This window comes from Anser anser, assembly GCF_964211835.1.
Source record: "Anser anser genome assembly, chromosome: 2".
Classification (NCBI taxonomy): Eukaryota; Metazoa; Chordata; class Aves; order Anseriformes; family Anatidae; genus Anser; species Anser anser.
In genome coordinates, this window is record NC_139721.1 from 107,976,163 (window position 1) to 107,995,630 (window position 19,468).

Here is a 19,468-nt window from a genome sequence, read left to right on the forward strand (position 1 = left end):
TCTAATATTTATGCTTTGTTTTTTCCCTTAGCCTCTGGACATAGATAAACCGGATATTACTGACTTCCAGTCCAAACGAAGAAAGGTAAGAACCAATAATGTCTTAAGCTGAGGTAGATAACTTTTTCAATGCTTTATCACTATCAGAAAAATTTTCTCAAACCTCAGTGACAACATAGACATCAAATCAAGTTAATATTGGCATGTATCCACAGTAGATGATGGGTTGTGAAGATTACTCAGGTTAAGAATTATGTTATCTTTGTAAGTTGAGAGCAACAACTCTAGAACACACCAAGTCGTTTTATCTTGTCCCCCAACTTGGGGTGAAGCTGCATATTAAAATTCCTGTTGAGGCAAGTTTTCTCTTGAAGAAATGATCACAAATAGAAAAATACTGATTGAGTGGTCATATAGACTTTGTACAGACTTCCGTGTTCATTCGGGCACAGAAAACTAGTTTTTGTGCTTTTTATCACCATTCAAAGTAAAGAGGAGGAAAATTGTTAATTTCCGACGCTATAAATCTTACGCTCCTAAATTCCTATTTGGAGGTAGCACAGAACTGGTGAGAATGCTGTGGTAAAGCATGATTTCCTTTCATTTTGTTTAAAAAATGAAAACTAGTCAACTTTTTTTGATGACTTTAGTTAGGGGTATCATTAAATTGCAAAACTGTACCAGGCACAATAGCTCTTGGTGTATTAAATGCCTAACTGGGGGAATTAATATTTTTCATTTTTACCTTTAAAACCAGCGATGAACCATCGTTGGAGTCTGATAAATTTTCCATAAAATTAAATGGGCATCTCTTTCTGCGAAAACATCTGTGTTTCCAGTATCAGTCTGAGTGTACAAATGACCACTTGTTAAGTGTATGGGCTTCTTAGGCTGGAAATCAAAGTGGACAGTAATACTGGTTGCTTATTGCTTTTAACTCTTTCAATCTCTGTATTGTTTAGCCAGCACAATCTCCATTTGGTAAAGTTCTAAAATGAATGTAGCAGCAACTGCTTAGTTTTTAGGGGGGTAGAGGTTTTTTTTTTTCTTTTTCTTTTCCGACGCTATAAATCTTAACGCTCCTAAATTCCTATTTGGAGGTAGCACAGAACTGGTGATAATGCTGTGGTAAAGCATGATTTCCTTTCATTTTCTTTAAAAAATGAAAACTAGTCATCTTTTTTTGACGACTTTAGTTAGGGGTATCCTTGGGCTTATTAAATTGCAAAACCCTTAAATGACCACTTGAAGATCAGGTGACTGAAGGAAATAACAAGATGTGCAAACTTTTCATCTTCTGTTCTAATGAGCAAAGGGACAGTGTCTCAAGAAGTTTCTGTGCTAATTCCTTGATTGGATGGATGTATAATTAAGTTTACAATCACTTCAGAGTTTACAAACATCTCAGATTTCCTGGACCATCTTTTCACCATCTGCCAAATTACAAGGGCATGGAGAAGTGAAGTATATCATAAATATTATCCAAATAACTAAAACCAAATCTGGTGTGAATTCTCAGTTATATTATAGCAATACACCTGTGATAAGGCATTAAGAAAGATCTGCCAGATTTGCAACAGAGAGCCTGAAATTGTCAGCCACTAAATGAATGTTGCACGCAGCTGTCAGTGGGTGAAAGGAGATAGATTGTCTATTCATAATACTAGAATTCATAATGGTGGCGGGAGAAGGGTAGCCCGCGATAAGAAGCAATTATTTGCTGAGGAGACGATCGTGTGTTTTCCTGCTAAAGTGAACATGCGGTTGACGGAACACTTGTGCACTCAGGCTAAACTTCTGCAGTGGGTAGCAGTGATGTGGTATTTTTCTTATTTCAAGGAACTGTACCAGGCAGAATAGCTCTTGGTGTATTAAATGCCTAACTGGGGGAATTAATATTTTTCTTTTTTACCTTTAAAACCAGCAATGAACCGTCGTTCACTCGAAGTAGATTTGTGAACTTACATAAAACGTCTTATTCAAGGTTTCAAACTGAATGTAATATTTTTTAGAAAGATGCATTTTTGTATACTTTAGAGAGAGTGTGAATCCTATTACTAAGAGCTGGGAGATACTGTGAAATTAAAGCTGCAGCGTAAACAAAAATTTCCTGTTGGTATTGATTTGAACAATAGCATGCTTCCTAAGACTGTATTTTCTGATCCTTAAGACCGCAGGCGGAGCCATCGGTAAATCTTGTAGCCTTTAGGGTTTGTTTTCTGTCTGACAGTTCAGTTAAGTCAGTTTTGCAGAACACGCAGTGGTCTGTGTTAAAAATTAACTCTGGTCTGTGAAAACGCTTTGAAAAGGGAAGTCAAACCCACTACTTGAAGTGCATCTAATGCACATGTAAAGCATTGGATCATATTTTAATGAATGAGATTATTGTAAGACTGACAAGTTGTTTTTTTTTTGAGTGTGTTCTATTATTTGTGTAACTTTGAAGGGGGAAAATGTAGGGAATGTGAAGCCCAGAAGCCTGTATAATTAGTTGCTTAACACTTCGAATGTTAAATTAATGAATTAAGCTACTAAAAAAAAAAATCACAGTGTGGGCAGAGGAAAAGATAGGAGCATATTCTAGGAACATGGGTTATTTTAATTATGGTAGCATGAATTATTTTGTCTATGAAGCTAACTGCCAAATTTTGAAATGGAATTCAGTCAGACTTTGGCTACTTATATATAGCTTTATGGATTTCGTTACTGGTTTTCTGGTGATTTCCCTCTACAAGTTGAACGGTCTTTAGAATTTTCAAATTGCGTTCACTGAGTGCCAAGACCGATGGGGGGAGGTTTATAGTTCTGTAATTTGTTTTCATCAATAAATATTGGAATTAATTTGGGTGGACGTAAGGATAAATTGATTGCTGTTTCCCTTTCAAAGCTGGAATCCCAGAATGCATTCCAGCCTCCACCTGTTAAGAGACTTGTGACACCAACGGTAAACCGTCAACCGATGCGTTATACGCGGTATTCTGAACCATCACCGACTTCAACTACTCAGTCCAGCAAAATTTGCCAGAGAGTAGACACAAAGTTCCAAGTGAGTACATTTTTGAGTCCTTATGTACCTGTTTTTTTTTTCCAGTCTTGGAATGTTTCTCAAACCAATTGTTATCCTATCTTTGCAAAAAGTACTGATAGTATGTTTGAGGCGAGCTTTAAGGCAGTGGGAACCATTGTGAAATAGCAGCAACTGCTTAGTTTTTAGGGGGGTAGAGTTTTTTTTTTTTTCTTGTTGATAAATGATAGAAAACAGAAAAGTATGTCCCTTTTACGGGGTTGGTAAACACAAGTTTTGATGAAAACTCTCCCCCCCACACACACAATTTTTGTCATTTTGTTTAAAGTAATTACTTTCTTTGTTGGAGGATTTGACAAATTTGATTTAGTGTTCTATCAGTTTGTCCTCAATGCTGAGTGAAGCAGTGATGCTTACTTTAGCCCCAAAATTTAACTGAACTGTACCCACAATGCTGAATTAGGGAACAACGTTAAGTAGGTGAGGTGTATTCAGTGCTATAAAATTAAAAATAAATAAATAAAATAAAAACCACAAAAAACCACATTAAGTGGTTGTTGGTACTTTGTGTATTCTGTACATATTCAGCTAAGTCTTGAACTAAACTTAACTTGCAGGGGATGAGAGAGAAGACTTTGCCTGCAGAACAGCGAGCAGAACCATCTGAAAGGTATGACATCTATTAATTTAAAACTTACTTGAAGGAAGAAAGAAATCTCCTTTTTCAGTACGGTCTGCACCTGAAAGGTGGTGACAGTTCTCAGTAAAAGGAATGGGAAATCCAATGAAAATTTTGTATTTTGAGGCAGCTGCAAAGTCTGGATTGTGTTTGAAGATCAATATAACTTTGAGAAAATTGTTGTTTTTATGAAAGGAAGGAAGATGAGCAAGAATAAAACTACTGATACACCACTTTTTATCCCAAGTTTATCTTCTGAGTAGGATATGAAGATGGGAAACGAGGCACGTTATAATGCTGTATCCACAGAAAGGATCTTTGCTATTGAAGGCCTTATTTTTTCCTTCTACAGGAAATATGGCTCATTTTGTAGTTTAACTAAATCTGTAGCGTTACAAATTTTGCTTTGACAGATATTTCATGGTTTATAACTCAGTTTACTTATAACAAAATAATTTGTCCCTCCTAATGTTCCCTAGGGGAAAAGCTATTAGTTTTAGCTATTTAATTGCTTGCAGTTTGAAAGCTCTGTCCTAATGGGATGATTCTTTCTGAAGCATTCTTTAGAAGGTGAAGTAGGGGAAGTGAGTTACAGTTCAGGAGGATGTTTATTGATGTGTTTTTTTCTTTATTTTTTAAGCAAAAACATGGAGGAAGGTTTATGATTTATTATTCTTTTTTTTAATACTCCTTTCATGATGAAGTTAATTGTCTGCTTTGAGTTCACATGAAGACCATGTGTTCTTTAGAATCATTTGAGGCCAAATGCTAACTCATCTCTAAAATAAAAAAAAACCAGCAGAATTAATTGAATTTCTTCTTGAGGAGACTGCTTTGTGTTACACTGCTTTCTTGGTTTAGGTCAAATGAGTTATCCTCCAGATAATATTGATGGCTTTTCCTTCTGGGAAAATGGTGTTTTGGGTAATAATGCTTGAGTTAAGGGACTTTGCACTCGGTTTTTAGGGGATTGCTCTTTTCAAAGAACAGTAGCAGGGAATTTTGTTGACTCTATGCTCATCTGCCAAGCAATTCTTATGTGACCATGGGCATTCTTTGGCTTGCAGAAAGAACTCAACACTTTGTTTTGGCATCTAAAAGTTGGACTTCACAACAACCACCTTTTTAGGGGTGGAAGCGACTGGCTTTAAGGTTCTGGTACAGGTGCAATCAGGTGCTGGGTTTTAATTATGTTTTTTTCAAACTGTTCTAAATTGTCTCTGTTAGAACTCCTTTCTACTTCTCCATTTAGGAAGGAGATACAGCAAACTCATACTGCTTTTGATTTCGTTCACAAAGTTTATTGCAGTGCCCTACCTTTTGTTTGTAGAGTAGGTAGTGGTGGTAGTGTTTTTTGTGATGCTGGTCTCTGTTGGGTGCCATGTTCTGGAGCAGGAGCACCACACTGATCTGCTGGCAAGAGTCCCTTTGGACAGTTGAGTTGGAATACTCAGTAAATCTCTGGCCCACCAATGCTATATATCTATGTGTGTGTGTGTGTGTGTATATATTTTAAACCTGAGTCCAATTGTAGATTAGACTTGCTTGAAGGCTGACAACTGTCTTTGCCCCCTTGAAGCTCACAGGTGTTAACAGAAAGAGGAATATGGGCTGTTATGGGCAAGCGATAGTTGTCTGAATGAAGATCTATTTTGATGTAAGACTTTTTTCAGAATTCTAATGGATTGACAGTTCGGATTAGAGAAAAGTCTGAGCATATGCCTTAGGGATCTGTCTTCCTCTATGCAGTTACAGTGCTAAGCAGGCTGTTGTCAAGTATTTGACAAGTTTAGACCAGTTCTCCTCCTCAGTATTGTGGGAGTTTGACCTGGTGTCTTCCAGTGCGATCTAATGCACTTTTGTACTGACTGACTGATTGGCTGCAAGATAAGCTTTGATGTCACAGTTTTTCCAGGCATACTTCATTTTCTTGCCATAGTACTTTTGTTAGAGTTATTCCCTATTTCACTTCTGGTTTGGGTTATTTTTTCCCCATTTGCTCTTGGATTAGGATATCTTTCTGGTTTTGAGCTAGGCTTTTTTAAGTACCAGAAAAATGCCTTTGTATGCCTTACAAAAGGGATCTGTATTCATGTCTGAAAAGACTTCTGGAATGTTGGCATACCCAAACACCTCTGCTGTTCCTGCTGATGGCCACATGAAAGCCAGAGCTGCTTCTGAAGCTTAGGCCATATTACCTTGCCACACAAGTCTGAGGCGTCCCTATTCTATCAGAGCTGTTGGCAGTGTTTCCCATGTGTATGTGTGCATATGTGCACTCTTTCTGTATTTTTGTGAGCTGTTCTTTTACATCCCTGCAAAAGATACACGTGCATCGCAGAATCAGAGAACCAGTCCTATTTAAAGGAAGCACTGGAAAATAACAATCTAAATCAGCTCTTCTATTTCAGGTCTTCTGGCTTAGTCATTGTTCCCATGTGAACGGTGCACTTATGTATGTCCTTTTCATTGCTGCTGTTAATAAAGTTTTTCCTATTTAGAACATCAAGTATTTACCAGTGTTTAGCAACTTGTGAGACAGCTTTAGTTTTTTTCTGATCAGCAGGTTTCAATTCTAGGACTAATAACAGCTCTAATATCTTGAAAAAAAAAATTTGGCTGGTAATTTTTTTTTCTCTTGTTTCCCCCAACTTCTGTACTGTCGTGTGCTAGCAATGTGACCAGCTACAAATTCAGTACTGCTGCGTCCAATGGTCTGTCTTCAGGAGTGAGTAGCGGAGGCGGCAAAATGAGAAGGGAAAGAGGAATACACTATTTATCAAGAGCTGTACAAGAACAGGTAAGTGACTCTTAAATTAATTGCTGTCACTGAGCTTACTGAAGTAACTAGCTAAGTGTGTCAGTTTTATTGCATCATAGTAAATTATAACAATACCGCTTTATTTTTGCATTGTTTTTGTTTTCTTGTGGGTTTCAGAGCAGGCTCCAATTGATTTCCTGTGTTTGAATACCTGAACTTTGCTTATGTAATTTTGAAATTTTTAATTCTCTTACCTTGGAGATTCTTCAAACTATAACATTTCTCGTTAGCAGTTGAATAAATGAGTCCTAAGAAGAGAAGTAATGTTTTGGTGAAGGTTTGTATAGTTTTTCTACAGGAATGATACTTGAAACGAGTGCCAAGTATAAAAAGAAAAAAAAAGCTTAATTTTTGGTTTCATATTTAAGTCATACAGAAAGATACAGGCCAAGAGTGTGAAAAAGAGTAATAGAAGAGAGCATTCTGCATGTCTGCTAACGATGACTCAGTTTTTGATACTCACCAAACTCATTGTGAGAGAGTTTTTTTCTCATTTTAATAGGAAAAATCTATTCCATAAAACTATGACCATGAATATTCAGATTATTTTTTCTTTTATTGGATGTTATATAAGCTGCCTGTAAGTTAATTTAAGTATTTACGTTAACATTAAGTATTTAATTAATATGAAGTTAATATTAAGTATTTAAGTTAATTTAAGTTTCAAATCATTAAATGGGACTTCCGGATGATGCAATATAAAGAAATCGTAAACACTGTTGTTTATTCCTGTAACGCAAATAAAATAATGGTCCAAATATCAACAGTTCCATAAACTTTTCAAATCAAAACTGTGAAACAGATGTAAGCTACAGGATGCACTGAATATCAGTAGTACCAACTTACATCCCTGCCTAGTCATTTCTAAGTAGATCATGATAGTACTGTACAAATTTTGGTCAGATTTTCTATGCCATTTAAAACATAACTCATCCAATCTTAGTAATCAAATAAAGTAAGTGGCAGGGATGAAAATTGAAGTTGTTAAGAGGCTCTCTTCTGATTTTTATATTTGCATCCTGATACATGGTATAGACTGTATTTACCAGAACACAATCTTCAGTGCTGTTAGTCTGACTTTCTTTGGTGCTTTTTGTGTTTAGTTTGGTTGTTGAACCTACCTGCTTCTTTAAACATTACCTTTTTCCACGTTCACTGCTGTAATGACTTTAGAAACTTTGGCAGCTATCCTGCCTAATTTTGCAAGAGGAACACTTTCTCACTTGTCTTGAGAGTGTACTCTTAATTGAAGCCATGCGAGGGTAGTTAGAAAGGATGATGCTTCTCCAGAGCTTTGATGACTAAAGTATAGAAAAGAAAGAAAAAAAATGTGATCTGTGCGTCTCTGTTCTGCACAGGTTTTGAGTTAACTTTCAGTGTTCTTGCTGTACAGTTGTTGAATAGAGTATAATGTGGAAGCAGGCCTGCCATAAATTAAAATGACGTGGTAGACAGAGGTGGGGAGATCGGGATTTCTTCTGGAAACTTGCTTTCTCTTAATTTGTATGGATTTTTGTTCTATTTAATTTTGTTAATAAATTGGGTGCGATGGGGTGAGAAAGTAGTATGTCTTGTATAAGAAAAATTAAAATTTGCAACTTTAGGAAGTGGAGGAACCAGTGCTACCGAACATACCCCTACCCATCAGTGCTGCATCGCTGCCTCAGTTCAATTCTAGTTTCGTTGGTAGTAGCGCTGTCTCAGCGTCACCGAGCGCTGTTTCAACAGCAGCAATGAGCACGGCAACTCCAGCAGCTGCGACGGGCATGGCAAATCCATCAGAGGTGGAGGGCATGACAGATCCATCAGAGGTGGAGGGCATGACAGATCCATCAGAGGTGGAGGACTTGACAGATCTATCAGAGGAGGAGGTGGAGGACATGATATATACAACGGCGACGTCGGGCATAACGTGTTCAACAGTGCCCTCAGGCTTGACATGTCCAATAATGGCGGCGGGCATGCCATATCTGCTGATGACAAAGGACAAGGCAAAGTCAACAGTGGCAACGACAAGCGTGGCAAATTCAACGGAGGCGGCGGGCATGGCAGATGCAGCAGCAACGGCGGCGGGCAAGGTAAATCTTTATGCTATAAATAATGTTTACAATGAGTATACTGCTTTATTGCGAGTTGACTTTTTCTGTGGTGCTCATGAAACTAACAAATATTAGTTTCTACGCAGCTGAATGAATTGGGGTTGTATGCCAGTTTGGGGAAAAAGGCATAAATGTTTTGATTCTGCTTCTCTCAGTCTTAGAGCCTGCCAACTCCCATTTAACGTGATTGTATAACTGCTTCAAATGCTGTGGAAGTCTGGGGGGGAAGGGGGGTGTGAACTTCATGCCAAGTTATTTATAGTGGTTTTGGCAGGGGTAGAGTTAATTTTCTTCGTAGTAGATGATGCTAGATGATGCTGTGTTGCAGATTTGTGAGCAAAACAGTGTTGGTAAGGCACTGGTGTTTTAGCTGTTGCTGAGCAGTGCTTACACAGTGACAAGTCCTTTTCTGTGTCTCACGCTGCCCTGCCAGCGAGGAGGTCGGGGATGCACAAGAGGCTGGGAGGGCACTCAGCCAGGACAGCGGAGCCCAGAGGACCGAAGGGATATTCCACACCATTTAGCATCGTGCTCAGCAATAAATGCTGGGGGAAAGAAGGGGAAGGAGTGGGGAGTATGTACAGGGTTATGGCATTTGTCTTTCCAGGTAGCCATTACATGCGATGAGTCATTAATGCTACCTCAAATTTAACAACTTTACTTCTTTACTTCCGGTTCTTTTCCCTGTTCCATTTGGAGGGAGTGAGCGAGTGGCTGTGTGGTGCTTAGTTGCCTGCAATGGTTAAACCACAACTTTATTTAAGTTATTAAATTAGAGGTAACGTGGTCATATAAGCCTCACATAGAATGAGCCTAGGGTGCAATAATTGGCATATTATTGCAATAAAATAAACATTAATCTGTTCCAGAGTACTTGAAATATTTTTTGTACGGTTTGAAGTAGACAGCTGCTTTAACATGTTGAGGTGTTTGCTGAAGTTCTTGGAGTATCATTGGGCTGAGTTTGCCGTTCTTCAGCTTCCTGGCTTGCTTTTCCGTGCATTTAGACCTAAGTAGCATCTCCAGCTTTTCCTCTCAGTTTCTGGAATTTGGTTTTGAAGATATTGTCCTATACCCACTTGGAAACTTCCCTGTGTTTTATTATTACTTTTATCTGCAAAATAACTCAAACATCAGGTTTTTCGACGTCACTGCGGGACTTCTGTTGGGTAGTGAATTCAGGTAGTTGTTGCTCTAAAATATAAACCTTTAATTCTTTTGAAAATACAGATACAACCAACAAGTACTGTTAGCAGTCCTGAGTTCGCATTTTCATCTCCAGTTGTGAAATCTACTGAGGCAGAAGTGCTACCTACGTCTTCTGTAAGTAAAATAATAAAGGAGCTTGACTTTTTTTCTTAGGCATTTAGTAGGCTGTTGCAGAACACTAAAGCAGAATCTGCCTTGATGGAGAAAAGTATGTAGGCTTCTGGCTTATAATTTGTCATTCAGCATGCGTGCTACAAATGTGAAGAGCAGCTTTCAGATTTGGTTTTGTGTGTGCATTCGATTGAAGTTCCTGTGGCTTGAGAATCTGAAAAACCTCTCTTGTTCATAGCAGATTGGGTTTACATTTAGTGTTCCCGTTGTAAAATCGGCAGAACTTTCTGGACCCAGTGGTACTCCAGTGACGCCCTTTCTTACCCTAGGTAACTGAAACTTTAGCACTTCAGATCTGAAGTGCTGATTTTCCTTTTTTTCTTTATTAAATCTTCAATCTGTCCTGTCTGCGCATGCTAGCAATTCCAGGCAGTGTTGGACTTCTGCAGTATTTTTCCAGTGACAGATCTGCTTTTATATTTTTTTTTTGTTTTGTTGCTTTTTGTTTTGCTTGTAATCATAAAGCATTGCAAAGTAAGTAGAATTTGTGAAGATTCTTATGTGAGAAGCATGAAAGCTGGAAAATCTTGTTTCTAACAAAAGTGAGTATAATCTGCTCTAACTAGGTCACATTGTGAAAGCTGTTTTTTTCTTTTGTTTCAAAAGACACCACCACCTCAACCAACATCAACACACAGAAAGAGGAGGTCAAAGATTTTGCTGGTGGTCCCTTCACCACTGCCCACGTATTAAAGGAAGGAAGCGTCTTAGACGTTCTAAAAAATCCTGGAGAGATAATGAACTCCTTTTAAAAAGATGCTGCAAAAAATACGCTAGCATTTTTTATTAAAAAAAAAAACAACACACGACTTATGGTTAATAGAGTATCTGCTATAAATATGAATGTAGGAGAGCATTACATTAAGCGCTGCGTTTGTTAGGGTGCATCTGCCCCCTTCTATTCTAAGTGGTGTTTGTTGCTGGAAGTAAAACTGCAAGATGAAAAGCAGATGGGTTGCATCTCCTTTACGTGTTAGGATGTAATTGTAAATGAGGTACTAAGAGAATTAGCCAGATAATCGGTGTTTCATTTTAAGTAAATACAATTTGTGGAATTGAAAAGGAAATGTTTGTAAAACTCAACACTCCTGTCCCACCTTCAGCCCAGGTGAAGAAAGAATAGGAAAGAGCTTCAGTTCCAAATACATGGCGAAAGCTGCGAATCTTTGGGCCTTAGCTTACAATGGCTCCTGTGGATTAAAATTTAAACTGCAAACAGAAGTGGAGTGTTTTACGTTAAAAACCCTTTTCTGAATTTTGTTTTTAAGCAATTGCAATTGTTTTCAACAGTTTCATAAAGTGTGTCTGTGGAAAAGATATCTTTTAAGAAAAAGGGCTTTATTGAGTTTGATCTTTTCCCAAAAGTCTTCTTCTAACTTACATACTTGTTAAGAAGGCAGCACATTTCTCTACTGGAAAGAGCTAAGTGAGAGAAAATACATTGTGCATTTTGTTTAAGGGAAGACCTCTGAGTGAAGTGACATTCACTTTCTTTATCGGTTTAAAAGAAGCAGAATCTAAATCCACATTGTTCAAAGACTTCATTTTTGACTAAAAAAAACCCAACAAACAAACCACAAAACAACTATGTTCAAGGTAGATTTACAAGCAACTTGAGCTGCTGTTTAAGATGCATTTCCTTTAGTCTTTCTGTATTAGTAGCTTGTCTTTTCTGTTAAAATTGCCACCTTTTAAATAAGGAGTTGTCCTGTGTCCGATGCATTTTGAAAAAGATTATAGAAAATTAGACAGTTGTTCAATTGTCTTGAGTTTTTATTATTTAATTAATATTCAGCATCTGTGGGAAAATACCGTATGGATTGCTGCTCCGAGGACAAACTTCTGTACAGTTACTGGAGTAGATTTGAGTCATCTGCTACGGAAGGAGGAGCTTTAGAAATTTGATTCGATTGGGCATCGCGTCTTAATCAAATTGTATTATTTCCATTCCACGTTGGACTGTCAGATTTCAGTCAGCTACTGTCTGTTTGTACTTGTATCGACCAGTGAAAATGTTGATTTAAAGCTTGCTTGGAAACAAAGAGTTAAATGAAGCTTTAACGAAATGTTCTGTTGTGACCCAGTGCAGCAGATGAAATTTCATCCGTTTAGATAAGATTTCTGGGGACTTCCTGTTGCGCTCGGTCTGAATGTCTAGTTGTAACCATTGGCACCTGAGTTGAAATTTTTGCCCTCTAGTAAAGGCACTTAGTTACATGTAGTGAGGTGCTGCGCTAACAGGAAGACTTTTTTTTCTTGCTTCCTAGACTTTGGATTGTTGAAAACACGCTCTTCTACGTCTGCACAACCTACGACAAGCACAGTGGTTTACACTAGGCCTGCAATAACAACTTTTTCTGCAGGTAAAGAGACTTCTAAACAAGCATCGTACTGGCAATCTGATACATGTGACCCTTTTCTGCAAAACAAAGACATAAAGGACAAATGTGTAACTTGTCAAGCTACTAAAGCGTCAACAGTTGAGAGTATGAAACAGACAGTAAGTTCAAGTCAATGCGACACCTCAAAGCCAGCAGCGCCCCCAGCAGGGATGCTGGGCTTTGGAGACAAATTCAAAACAGTACCTGGAACGTGGGATTGCGATACATGTCTTGTCCAAAACAAACCGGAAGCTACAAAATGTATAGCATGTGAGACACCAAAACCTGGAACGGGAGTAATGCCTGCTCTGACATGACCAGTGGTCACAGACAGCTCGGTGACAGTGACATCCTCCTCGAGCAGCACTGACACAACAGCCACTCTGGGCTTTGGAGACAAATTTAAGAAGGCGAAAGGCTCTTGGGACTGTGGAATATGCCTTGTACCAAATAAGACGGAAGATAACAAATGTGTAGCCTGTCAGTCTGAGAAACCAGGTATGGTCCTTTTTTTCCTGTTGTTTCCATCCTAGCCTCTGTGAATCTTGTACAGAATAAAAGTACGTTGCATATATGGAATATTTTAAGCAACACGATTCCCAGGTACGGTTGATGGGTTAGCGGCTGTCTGCAGGATTGGTTTACAGGCACTTCAGAGGTCTCAGCCCAGGTTCCAGCCTGTCGCATAAATTGAACTGATTGTGAAATGTATTAGTACGGAGCTGGATCAATGCAGATACCCCCGGCTTTGCAGCTGGTGAGGGAAGATGGCTGAAGTGAGTGACTTAATTTAAAAACAACATAGTGATTTTTCACTGGCGAAAATGAGAACTCCATAGAAAGAGTTAAAAATGACTGCGTTTTTCTCTTTCAAAAAATAAGTAAAAAAAATTACAGAATGTGTCCAAAATGCCTCTACTCACCGTTTGTATGTAATTGAGGGGAGATGTGAAGCCAGATTTCAAGACAGTGTAGTCTTAACTAGTCTTAAGCTAAAGCAGAGAGATGCCTATGAAGGTCAGTGGTAGGCTTCAAGAAAGCGAGTGACCCGCTGGGTAACTTCTTCAGGGCAGTACTGGGTTGTTTCCCATTGTGTGTGACCGTAATTGATTTTGAGCGTGGTTGTATTGTTTTTAAAATACGATTCTAATTCTAACTTTGACTCTAAATGTCATTTAACATGCCATTACATCGAAAAACACCTGTGCAAATATATCCTGGAAGAAACAAATTAAGATGGACTAGACCGGGCTTTTGTAATCATCCTGTGCGGTAAGACTGAAATTTCATGAGGTAAGATAATGGATTTCAGACAGAGTTGATTGTCTTGGACTTCCAACCTCTGAGCGGTCAGTCGGCATCTTTGTCTGAGGCTCTTGCCATTGCAAGGAGGAATTTTGGAAATGAGGGGTTTACTGTGACCATAGTGCAGTGAATTGCACGGTTACGTTGCACTTGTCAAGAGGAAGAGCGATGCAAGTAATACTAGGATAAAAGTTTTCTGCGTGTGCTGTGGAAGGGAAGACCCATTCTTGTCTTTCCGGTTTTGAATTAGAAGCGTTATCTTCTGCTTCTCTCTTAAAAGGCACCTTTTTTTTAAAAGGCACCTGTCAGGCCTCTTTATGGAGGTTACACTGTCGTCAACAGCAGCAGAAGCTTGTGTGCTGAACAGAGTTGTGTGTTGTTTGGAAGCTTTGAGTTCCACTCTGGTTTTTTTGTTTGTTTCTTTGTTTCTTTGTGGGTTTTTGGTGGCTTTTATTTTTTTCAGGGGCGGGGGGGGGGAGTTGCGGAGTAGTTTTGAACATTTCTGTGGGATTTGACAAATCAAATTTAAAAGTTAATGCTCATTTTATAGTTCATGTTCAAACAGGATGGTTAACTGTCTTGTTTGTCTCACAGAGGGTCCAACACCTGTGACCAGTAGCAGTGCATCTGCATTTTCTGCTCCTTCTGGAGAATTTCTGGATTTAGACAAACTCAAGAAGCCTGAAGGAAGCTGGGATTGGGAGACCTGCTTGGTTCAAAACAAAGCAGAGGCCACGAAGTGTGTAGCCTGTGAAAGTGCAAAGCCAAGCACCAAAGCAGAGCTCAAAGGTAATACTTAATGATTAAAACGAGGATGCATATTCTGTGATTTATTTTTTGGTTTGCTCTGATTTTTTTTATTTTCTTACCTGTTAAGCACAATTATTTTTTCCTTTGAGGTGTGGCAAAATTATTCGTTTTTCCTGTAGGAATATTGCCTAGATAACATCTGTTTCCACACTTTTCCCCAAGAATAAGTTTATCCTTTTTAGAGAAAAGCTTTCATTAATGACGTGCTTGTTCTTTACATGCCCTACACTTTGTTCATTTGGAGTTCAGACTAAAAACATCAAAGAAGTTCGTATACTTTTTAAAGCCAGGTGGTGGGCAGAAAACACAATTGTGAAAAGTTTTATGTAGAGAGGAAGCATGGGGTTTTCTTGTTTGTTTTACTGTTTGGTGGGTTGTTTTTTAAACAGTTTTGACTGGAAAGATCAGGACTAGAATGTAGTTCAAACCTTCACGTACTGCAGATACACCGTGGGTTACGGACTTGACATTCACTTATTTCTGCAGGTTTTGGTGCTGCGGCTGCGTCCACAAAATGCTGCCTTGCCATCATTTACATTGGGTGTTCACTCAGAGTGTTCAGGTGCAGAGTCTGCAGCTGCCTCACAGTTTATTTTGGGAAGGACAGAAGAGAAGCAGTACTTGCAAACCAGTACTTCAGGTAAACAGTGTATCTTTTGTCTTCACTTGTGCGCTTATGTCCATCAAGTAAGACCTCTGAAACCATAGTAGAAAAAATCTGCGGGATTTGATATGTTCATGTACTAGAGCTTTAGAAAAAGTTTAATTCCTATATGCAGCATGTCTTCTGTCCTGGTTATTGATACGTACGCAATTAGTAGCAATCCCTTTTTTGATCTCAACACTAGGTTTAGACAAAAAATTGCGACACCTTAAGGAACCTGTCCTGCATCTCATACAAGCACAGAAGTTGTAGTGTCTCAATGCTAGCAGTACAGTTGGTGGTAAAATCTTTAGTAGGGTGAAATAGAGGCCTCACACTTTTCAGAGAAAAAAAGAGATGAGAGAGAGTATCTTATTCCCACGTACTTGCAACTATGCTGCAGAGTGTACTGCTGTTACTCTAGTGCTACAAAGGTCCAAAAATCACTGAACAGTTATTAGCCAGTTTTGTATTCCTTTAATTTGTTGAAAGACTGCAGTAGAGGATTGAAGTTTTTATTGAGGATCACTGTGTGGAAAAATTCTGATTGTTAAATGTCATTTGTATGACTTAAGAACCACGTTTTAGAGTACAGAATTCAGTATTAATTCCAGAAGGGGTAAGGGGAAGGACATTAGCTAGTAATCCCGAACAAAAGCAGTGTATAGAGCTATACTGATTTTAATCGCAGTATTCTTACAGTTGACCTGTTACTGAACAGATATGTTTTGGGGAGATATGGTGGTCAGGGAGGCGTGTGTGTTTGTGTGCTTCCTCTTTTAGTTAAGGTTCTGGGGTTTGGTTTAGTCAGGAAAATTCGATGAGGCACCTTGTGTAAAAGGAAATGTTAACCAGCATTTTTCAACACGGTGTAGTCCCTTAAAAGTGTCATAGATGAAAAGAGGCCATAAACGCTGGGGGAAAAAGTTAGTGGCAAACTGAGAGCAGGATCACATTCAGTAGTGAGAGAGCAGCAGCCTAGGGAAAGCTGATGAATGACTGTAACAGATAGTTCTATTTTAAGTGTAAAACAACACTCAGTACTTTATAATGGTGGTCTTACCAGAGGGTTCTTCTCCATGGCTCCTAAAAGCACGTCTTGAAGGCATTCGAGTGCAGTGAACTTAAGCTGTAAGAGTTGGGCTGGTAAGCTTGGCCTGATTTGAAGCTGTAGGCACGGGGCTATAATTTCTGAACAGGCTACAAAAGAAACTGTACCACTGTGCTTTTCAGTGCTCCGTTTAGCAAAGCCATCAAATTGTTGCAGGCAATTGATGTTGTTCTTCTAAGAGCACCTGAAAGATATTTTTGTTTGAAGAGTTCAGAGGTACCGGTTAATACTGGTTCAGATAATTACAGCCAGCTCTTGGTGTTTGTGACCAATAAAGTTTGTGGCTCCAAAAGGAGTGGGTTAGTGCTAACTGATTAACTGCTGTATATGCAGAAATATGGAATCTGATTACTTACGCAGAGAGCACTTAAAATGTATTGTTTTGCTGGCTCTCAGTGAGTTGCATCTTAATGCTACCAAGGAATAAGCTTTTTGCTTCTGGCCCAAGTGTTTTAATTTGGTGAAAGCCTTTTCTGTGCACGTGCACATGCCAGAGAGGTTGCTTAAGTAATAGAAGCTATAGTAGCTGCTATCTTCTGTTTTTTGTAGAAGACAGAAACTGAATTCGTTAGCTTTGTAACTGTTATGCATACTAGAATTGGTTTTCTCCCTTTTGAAAATAGTAGAGGGTATGCCTATGTCAGATTTGGTGAGCAAGGTGATCAGATGAGGGCACTGCAAGACTGCCAGAACGCACCACGTCTGGGGGGAAAAGGAACCCGGCTGAGCATAGGAATTTCTAAAAGGTAACCAAGGAGTTGTGCATTGATACAGTTATTCTAAATAATCAGATTCTTGTAGCTCTGCCTTTGGAAAGTCTGTGGCCCTTGCTGTAGTGGCTGTACACAGGATGCAGTCTACAAAACCAGAAATGCAGAAGTCCTATGTTTTGACTCCCTGGATTCATCAACCTGTTCAGGATGGCTGGGGGAATCCAACTGTTAAGTCTAGCCAGACAGCGCAACTTGGGCTTAGCTGCCATTGTAACCAGCCTTGTTTCTCAACAGTAGCAAAGCTGAATGCATTGGTAAATATTTTCAGGTTTGGGCCTGCATAAGGTAGAAGGGACAACAAGTGGTTTTATATGCTAGGGAGTTCTTGTTCTTAGAGCTTTCCCTCTAGTTTGAGAGAAGCACATAACTAGTTTTACAGTGGGTTGACAGGAAAGAAGTGGGGGGGAAAAATGGGAACGCAGGGAGAAAGCCAAAGGCGTTATTACTAGAACAGGTTTAGAATGCTATTCTTTGCTTTTCATGAGCTTAGGGCAATGGGGAGTTTAAAGCTTAGCACTTCCTGAGAGGGTTTCTTACTCTACCGGCTCAGTTCTATCACTTATTTAAGGCAATTCAGGTCTCTGAACGGTTAAAGAATTGATACCAAATTTGATGAACTTTGATCCAGGATACTGACAAAACAGGACTTCATATAAACAATTTCAGTATGTTCATGAGGTTAGCTTGTGTGTTCTGTTAAATAGTAAAAAATGACACTTCTGTTTCTGTTTACCTAGCATAATTCTGCAAATGTTGCCTCCTTCTGCTTTAGAATGGAAATGCTCTTCTCCAAGAGAGCACTGTCCAAACTTCTTTGCCAAAATTTTTTGATTAAATTAATATCGTTTTATTTTGAAAACAAGAATAAGCCACAAACATGTTTTCTTGCTTCGGCTATCCAGAAGAACGTCAACAGTATTTTCAGATTTTCCTTCCCTACACAACTGTATGTAGGAAGAGTGCAGTTGGAAGCAGAAGACCTAAGATGATGTATCTTCTGTTTGTTTACTACAGTAACAAGACAATGGATTACCTCTTTATTAGAACTTGTGTAGCTTTGCAGTATTGAAACAAATGTAGGTATTAAAATACACATCAGTAATACGTTTCTGAATGGCTGAGTACCGTGCTCTCTTAGCATTGAAATACCCAGCCATTGGATTAGTTTGTCCCTCATGTTTGCTTAGTTTGGAAGCTATTTCAGAATGCCTTCAGCTTGTATTCTTCCCCAAAAGCATAGAACTCACTTCTCTGCATCCCCAATTCAAGTGAGAGAAACTGGGCATTGCAAACACAGGAGGTCTGCCTGTACAGAATCAGTGAAGACAAGTCTAAACAGCGGATTTTTTTGAATATGCAGCTGGGTTATCTGAATGTTCTTTATGCAGTGTACCTCAGTTTTAGTACAGATAGCACTTGTCTTGGTTCTTGTCATTAGTCTGAAGCTGCCCCTGAGAAAATCTTGAAAGGGAAAGTAGTGAAAGCTAATCAGCTGGCCCTTTCTTCTTAAGAACTAGTGTATTTTGTAATTCTCCCACTAATAATAAGGCGTCATGCTGGAGAATCGCGATTGTGTTGTTAAGCAAGACTGACTTCACCTGAGCGGTATAGTTGGCAGCTGTTGAATGTTTAATGGACTTTAAACAAACAAAAAAACTGAGCAGGTGGAGGTAGACATGGCAAACTGACAGGCAGCGTCAGATGCTTCTTTGAAATGGATAATCTGACTCCATTCCCTTCTTTCTGGAAATAAGATCTAGTAATTAACCAAACAAAAGATAGAAGGGTTAAGACTGCATCTTTAAAGCAGCTGTGCTTGATAAATGTCTCTGGTCTTAAATCAATCTTTAGCAAAGCACAGAGACTTAGCAGCAGCTTGCTTATGCCAACGCTAAAAATACTTGATGTGTACAGGTAACCATGTCAAGGCTCTGGAGTTAATCCATGAGAACAATTCCTTCTGGTATTGGCAAAGGTGAGGATGCTTGCTTCTATAGAAATGAGGTTTTGAGCTGTGACTTAAGCTGTCACTTAGGTGACTGTTTAGGAAAGCTTCCTTTTAAGTTTTGAAGTATGTAAGCTGACAAATTGTTTAAGTTCAGAACTGGGTTTACAGTCTCTTGTTCTCTGACTGTATGCAACTTCTCATGTTTCAGACTGAAAGCAGAATTGCAGCGGTACCAGTCATACAACTATAATGATTATTGCCAAGAGTACCAGAACTATCACTCGCAAAGGAGTTACGATGCTTACGCTGACTACAACTACAGCTCCTATGCTCCCTATGACAGCATGCAAGCTGTTGGAGACTGCTCTTTAGGAGATTCTTTAATGGCTCCAGCTGTTTTTGAGGTAAAGATAGTGCACGCTTGCTGTAAAGAAAATATTTCACAGATAATACGTTGTACAGATTTGTGTGAATCAGCAAAAAGAATCCGAAG

The 19,468-nt window shown here is 38.9% G+C and overlaps 1 protein-coding gene across 1 annotated transcript; it reads left to right on the forward strand.

The window, feature by feature from the left end:
• Window positions 1-36: 36 nt before the first annotated feature.
• Window positions 37-19,250, forward strand: LOC310894387 (nuclear pore complex protein Nup153-like). The gene is made up of 12 exons (XM_083824426.1): window positions 37-85; window positions 2,888-3,046; window positions 3,643-3,695; window positions 6,378-6,504; window positions 8,130-8,603; window positions 9,855-9,947; window positions 10,186-10,273; window positions 10,611-10,732; window positions 12,271-12,883; window positions 13,610-13,678; window positions 14,285-14,479; window positions 19,184-19,250. The coding sequence occupies exons 2-9, from the start codon at window positions 2,960-2,962 to the stop codon at window positions 12,700-12,702; spliced, it is 1,476 nt and encodes a 491-aa protein (XP_083680552.1). The 5' UTR covers window positions 37-85; window positions 2,888-2,959; the 3' UTR covers window positions 12,703-12,883; window positions 13,610-13,678; window positions 14,285-14,479; window positions 19,184-19,250.
• Window positions 19,251-19,468: the final 218 nt, after the last annotated feature.

Coding starts and splice junctions, on each gene's coding strand:
- LOC310894387 (XM_083824426.1), top strand. CDS start 2,960: ATGCGTTATACGCGGTATTCTGAACCATCACCGACTTCAACTACTCAG. Junction 6,505..8,129: donor CAAGAGCTGTACAAGAACAG/GTAAGTGACTCT, acceptor TTGCAACTTTAG/GAAGTGGAGGAACCAGTGCT. Junction 10,274..10,610: donor GACGCCCTTTCTTACCCTAG/GTAACTGAAACT, acceptor TTGTTTCAAAAG/ACACCACCACCTCAACCAAC.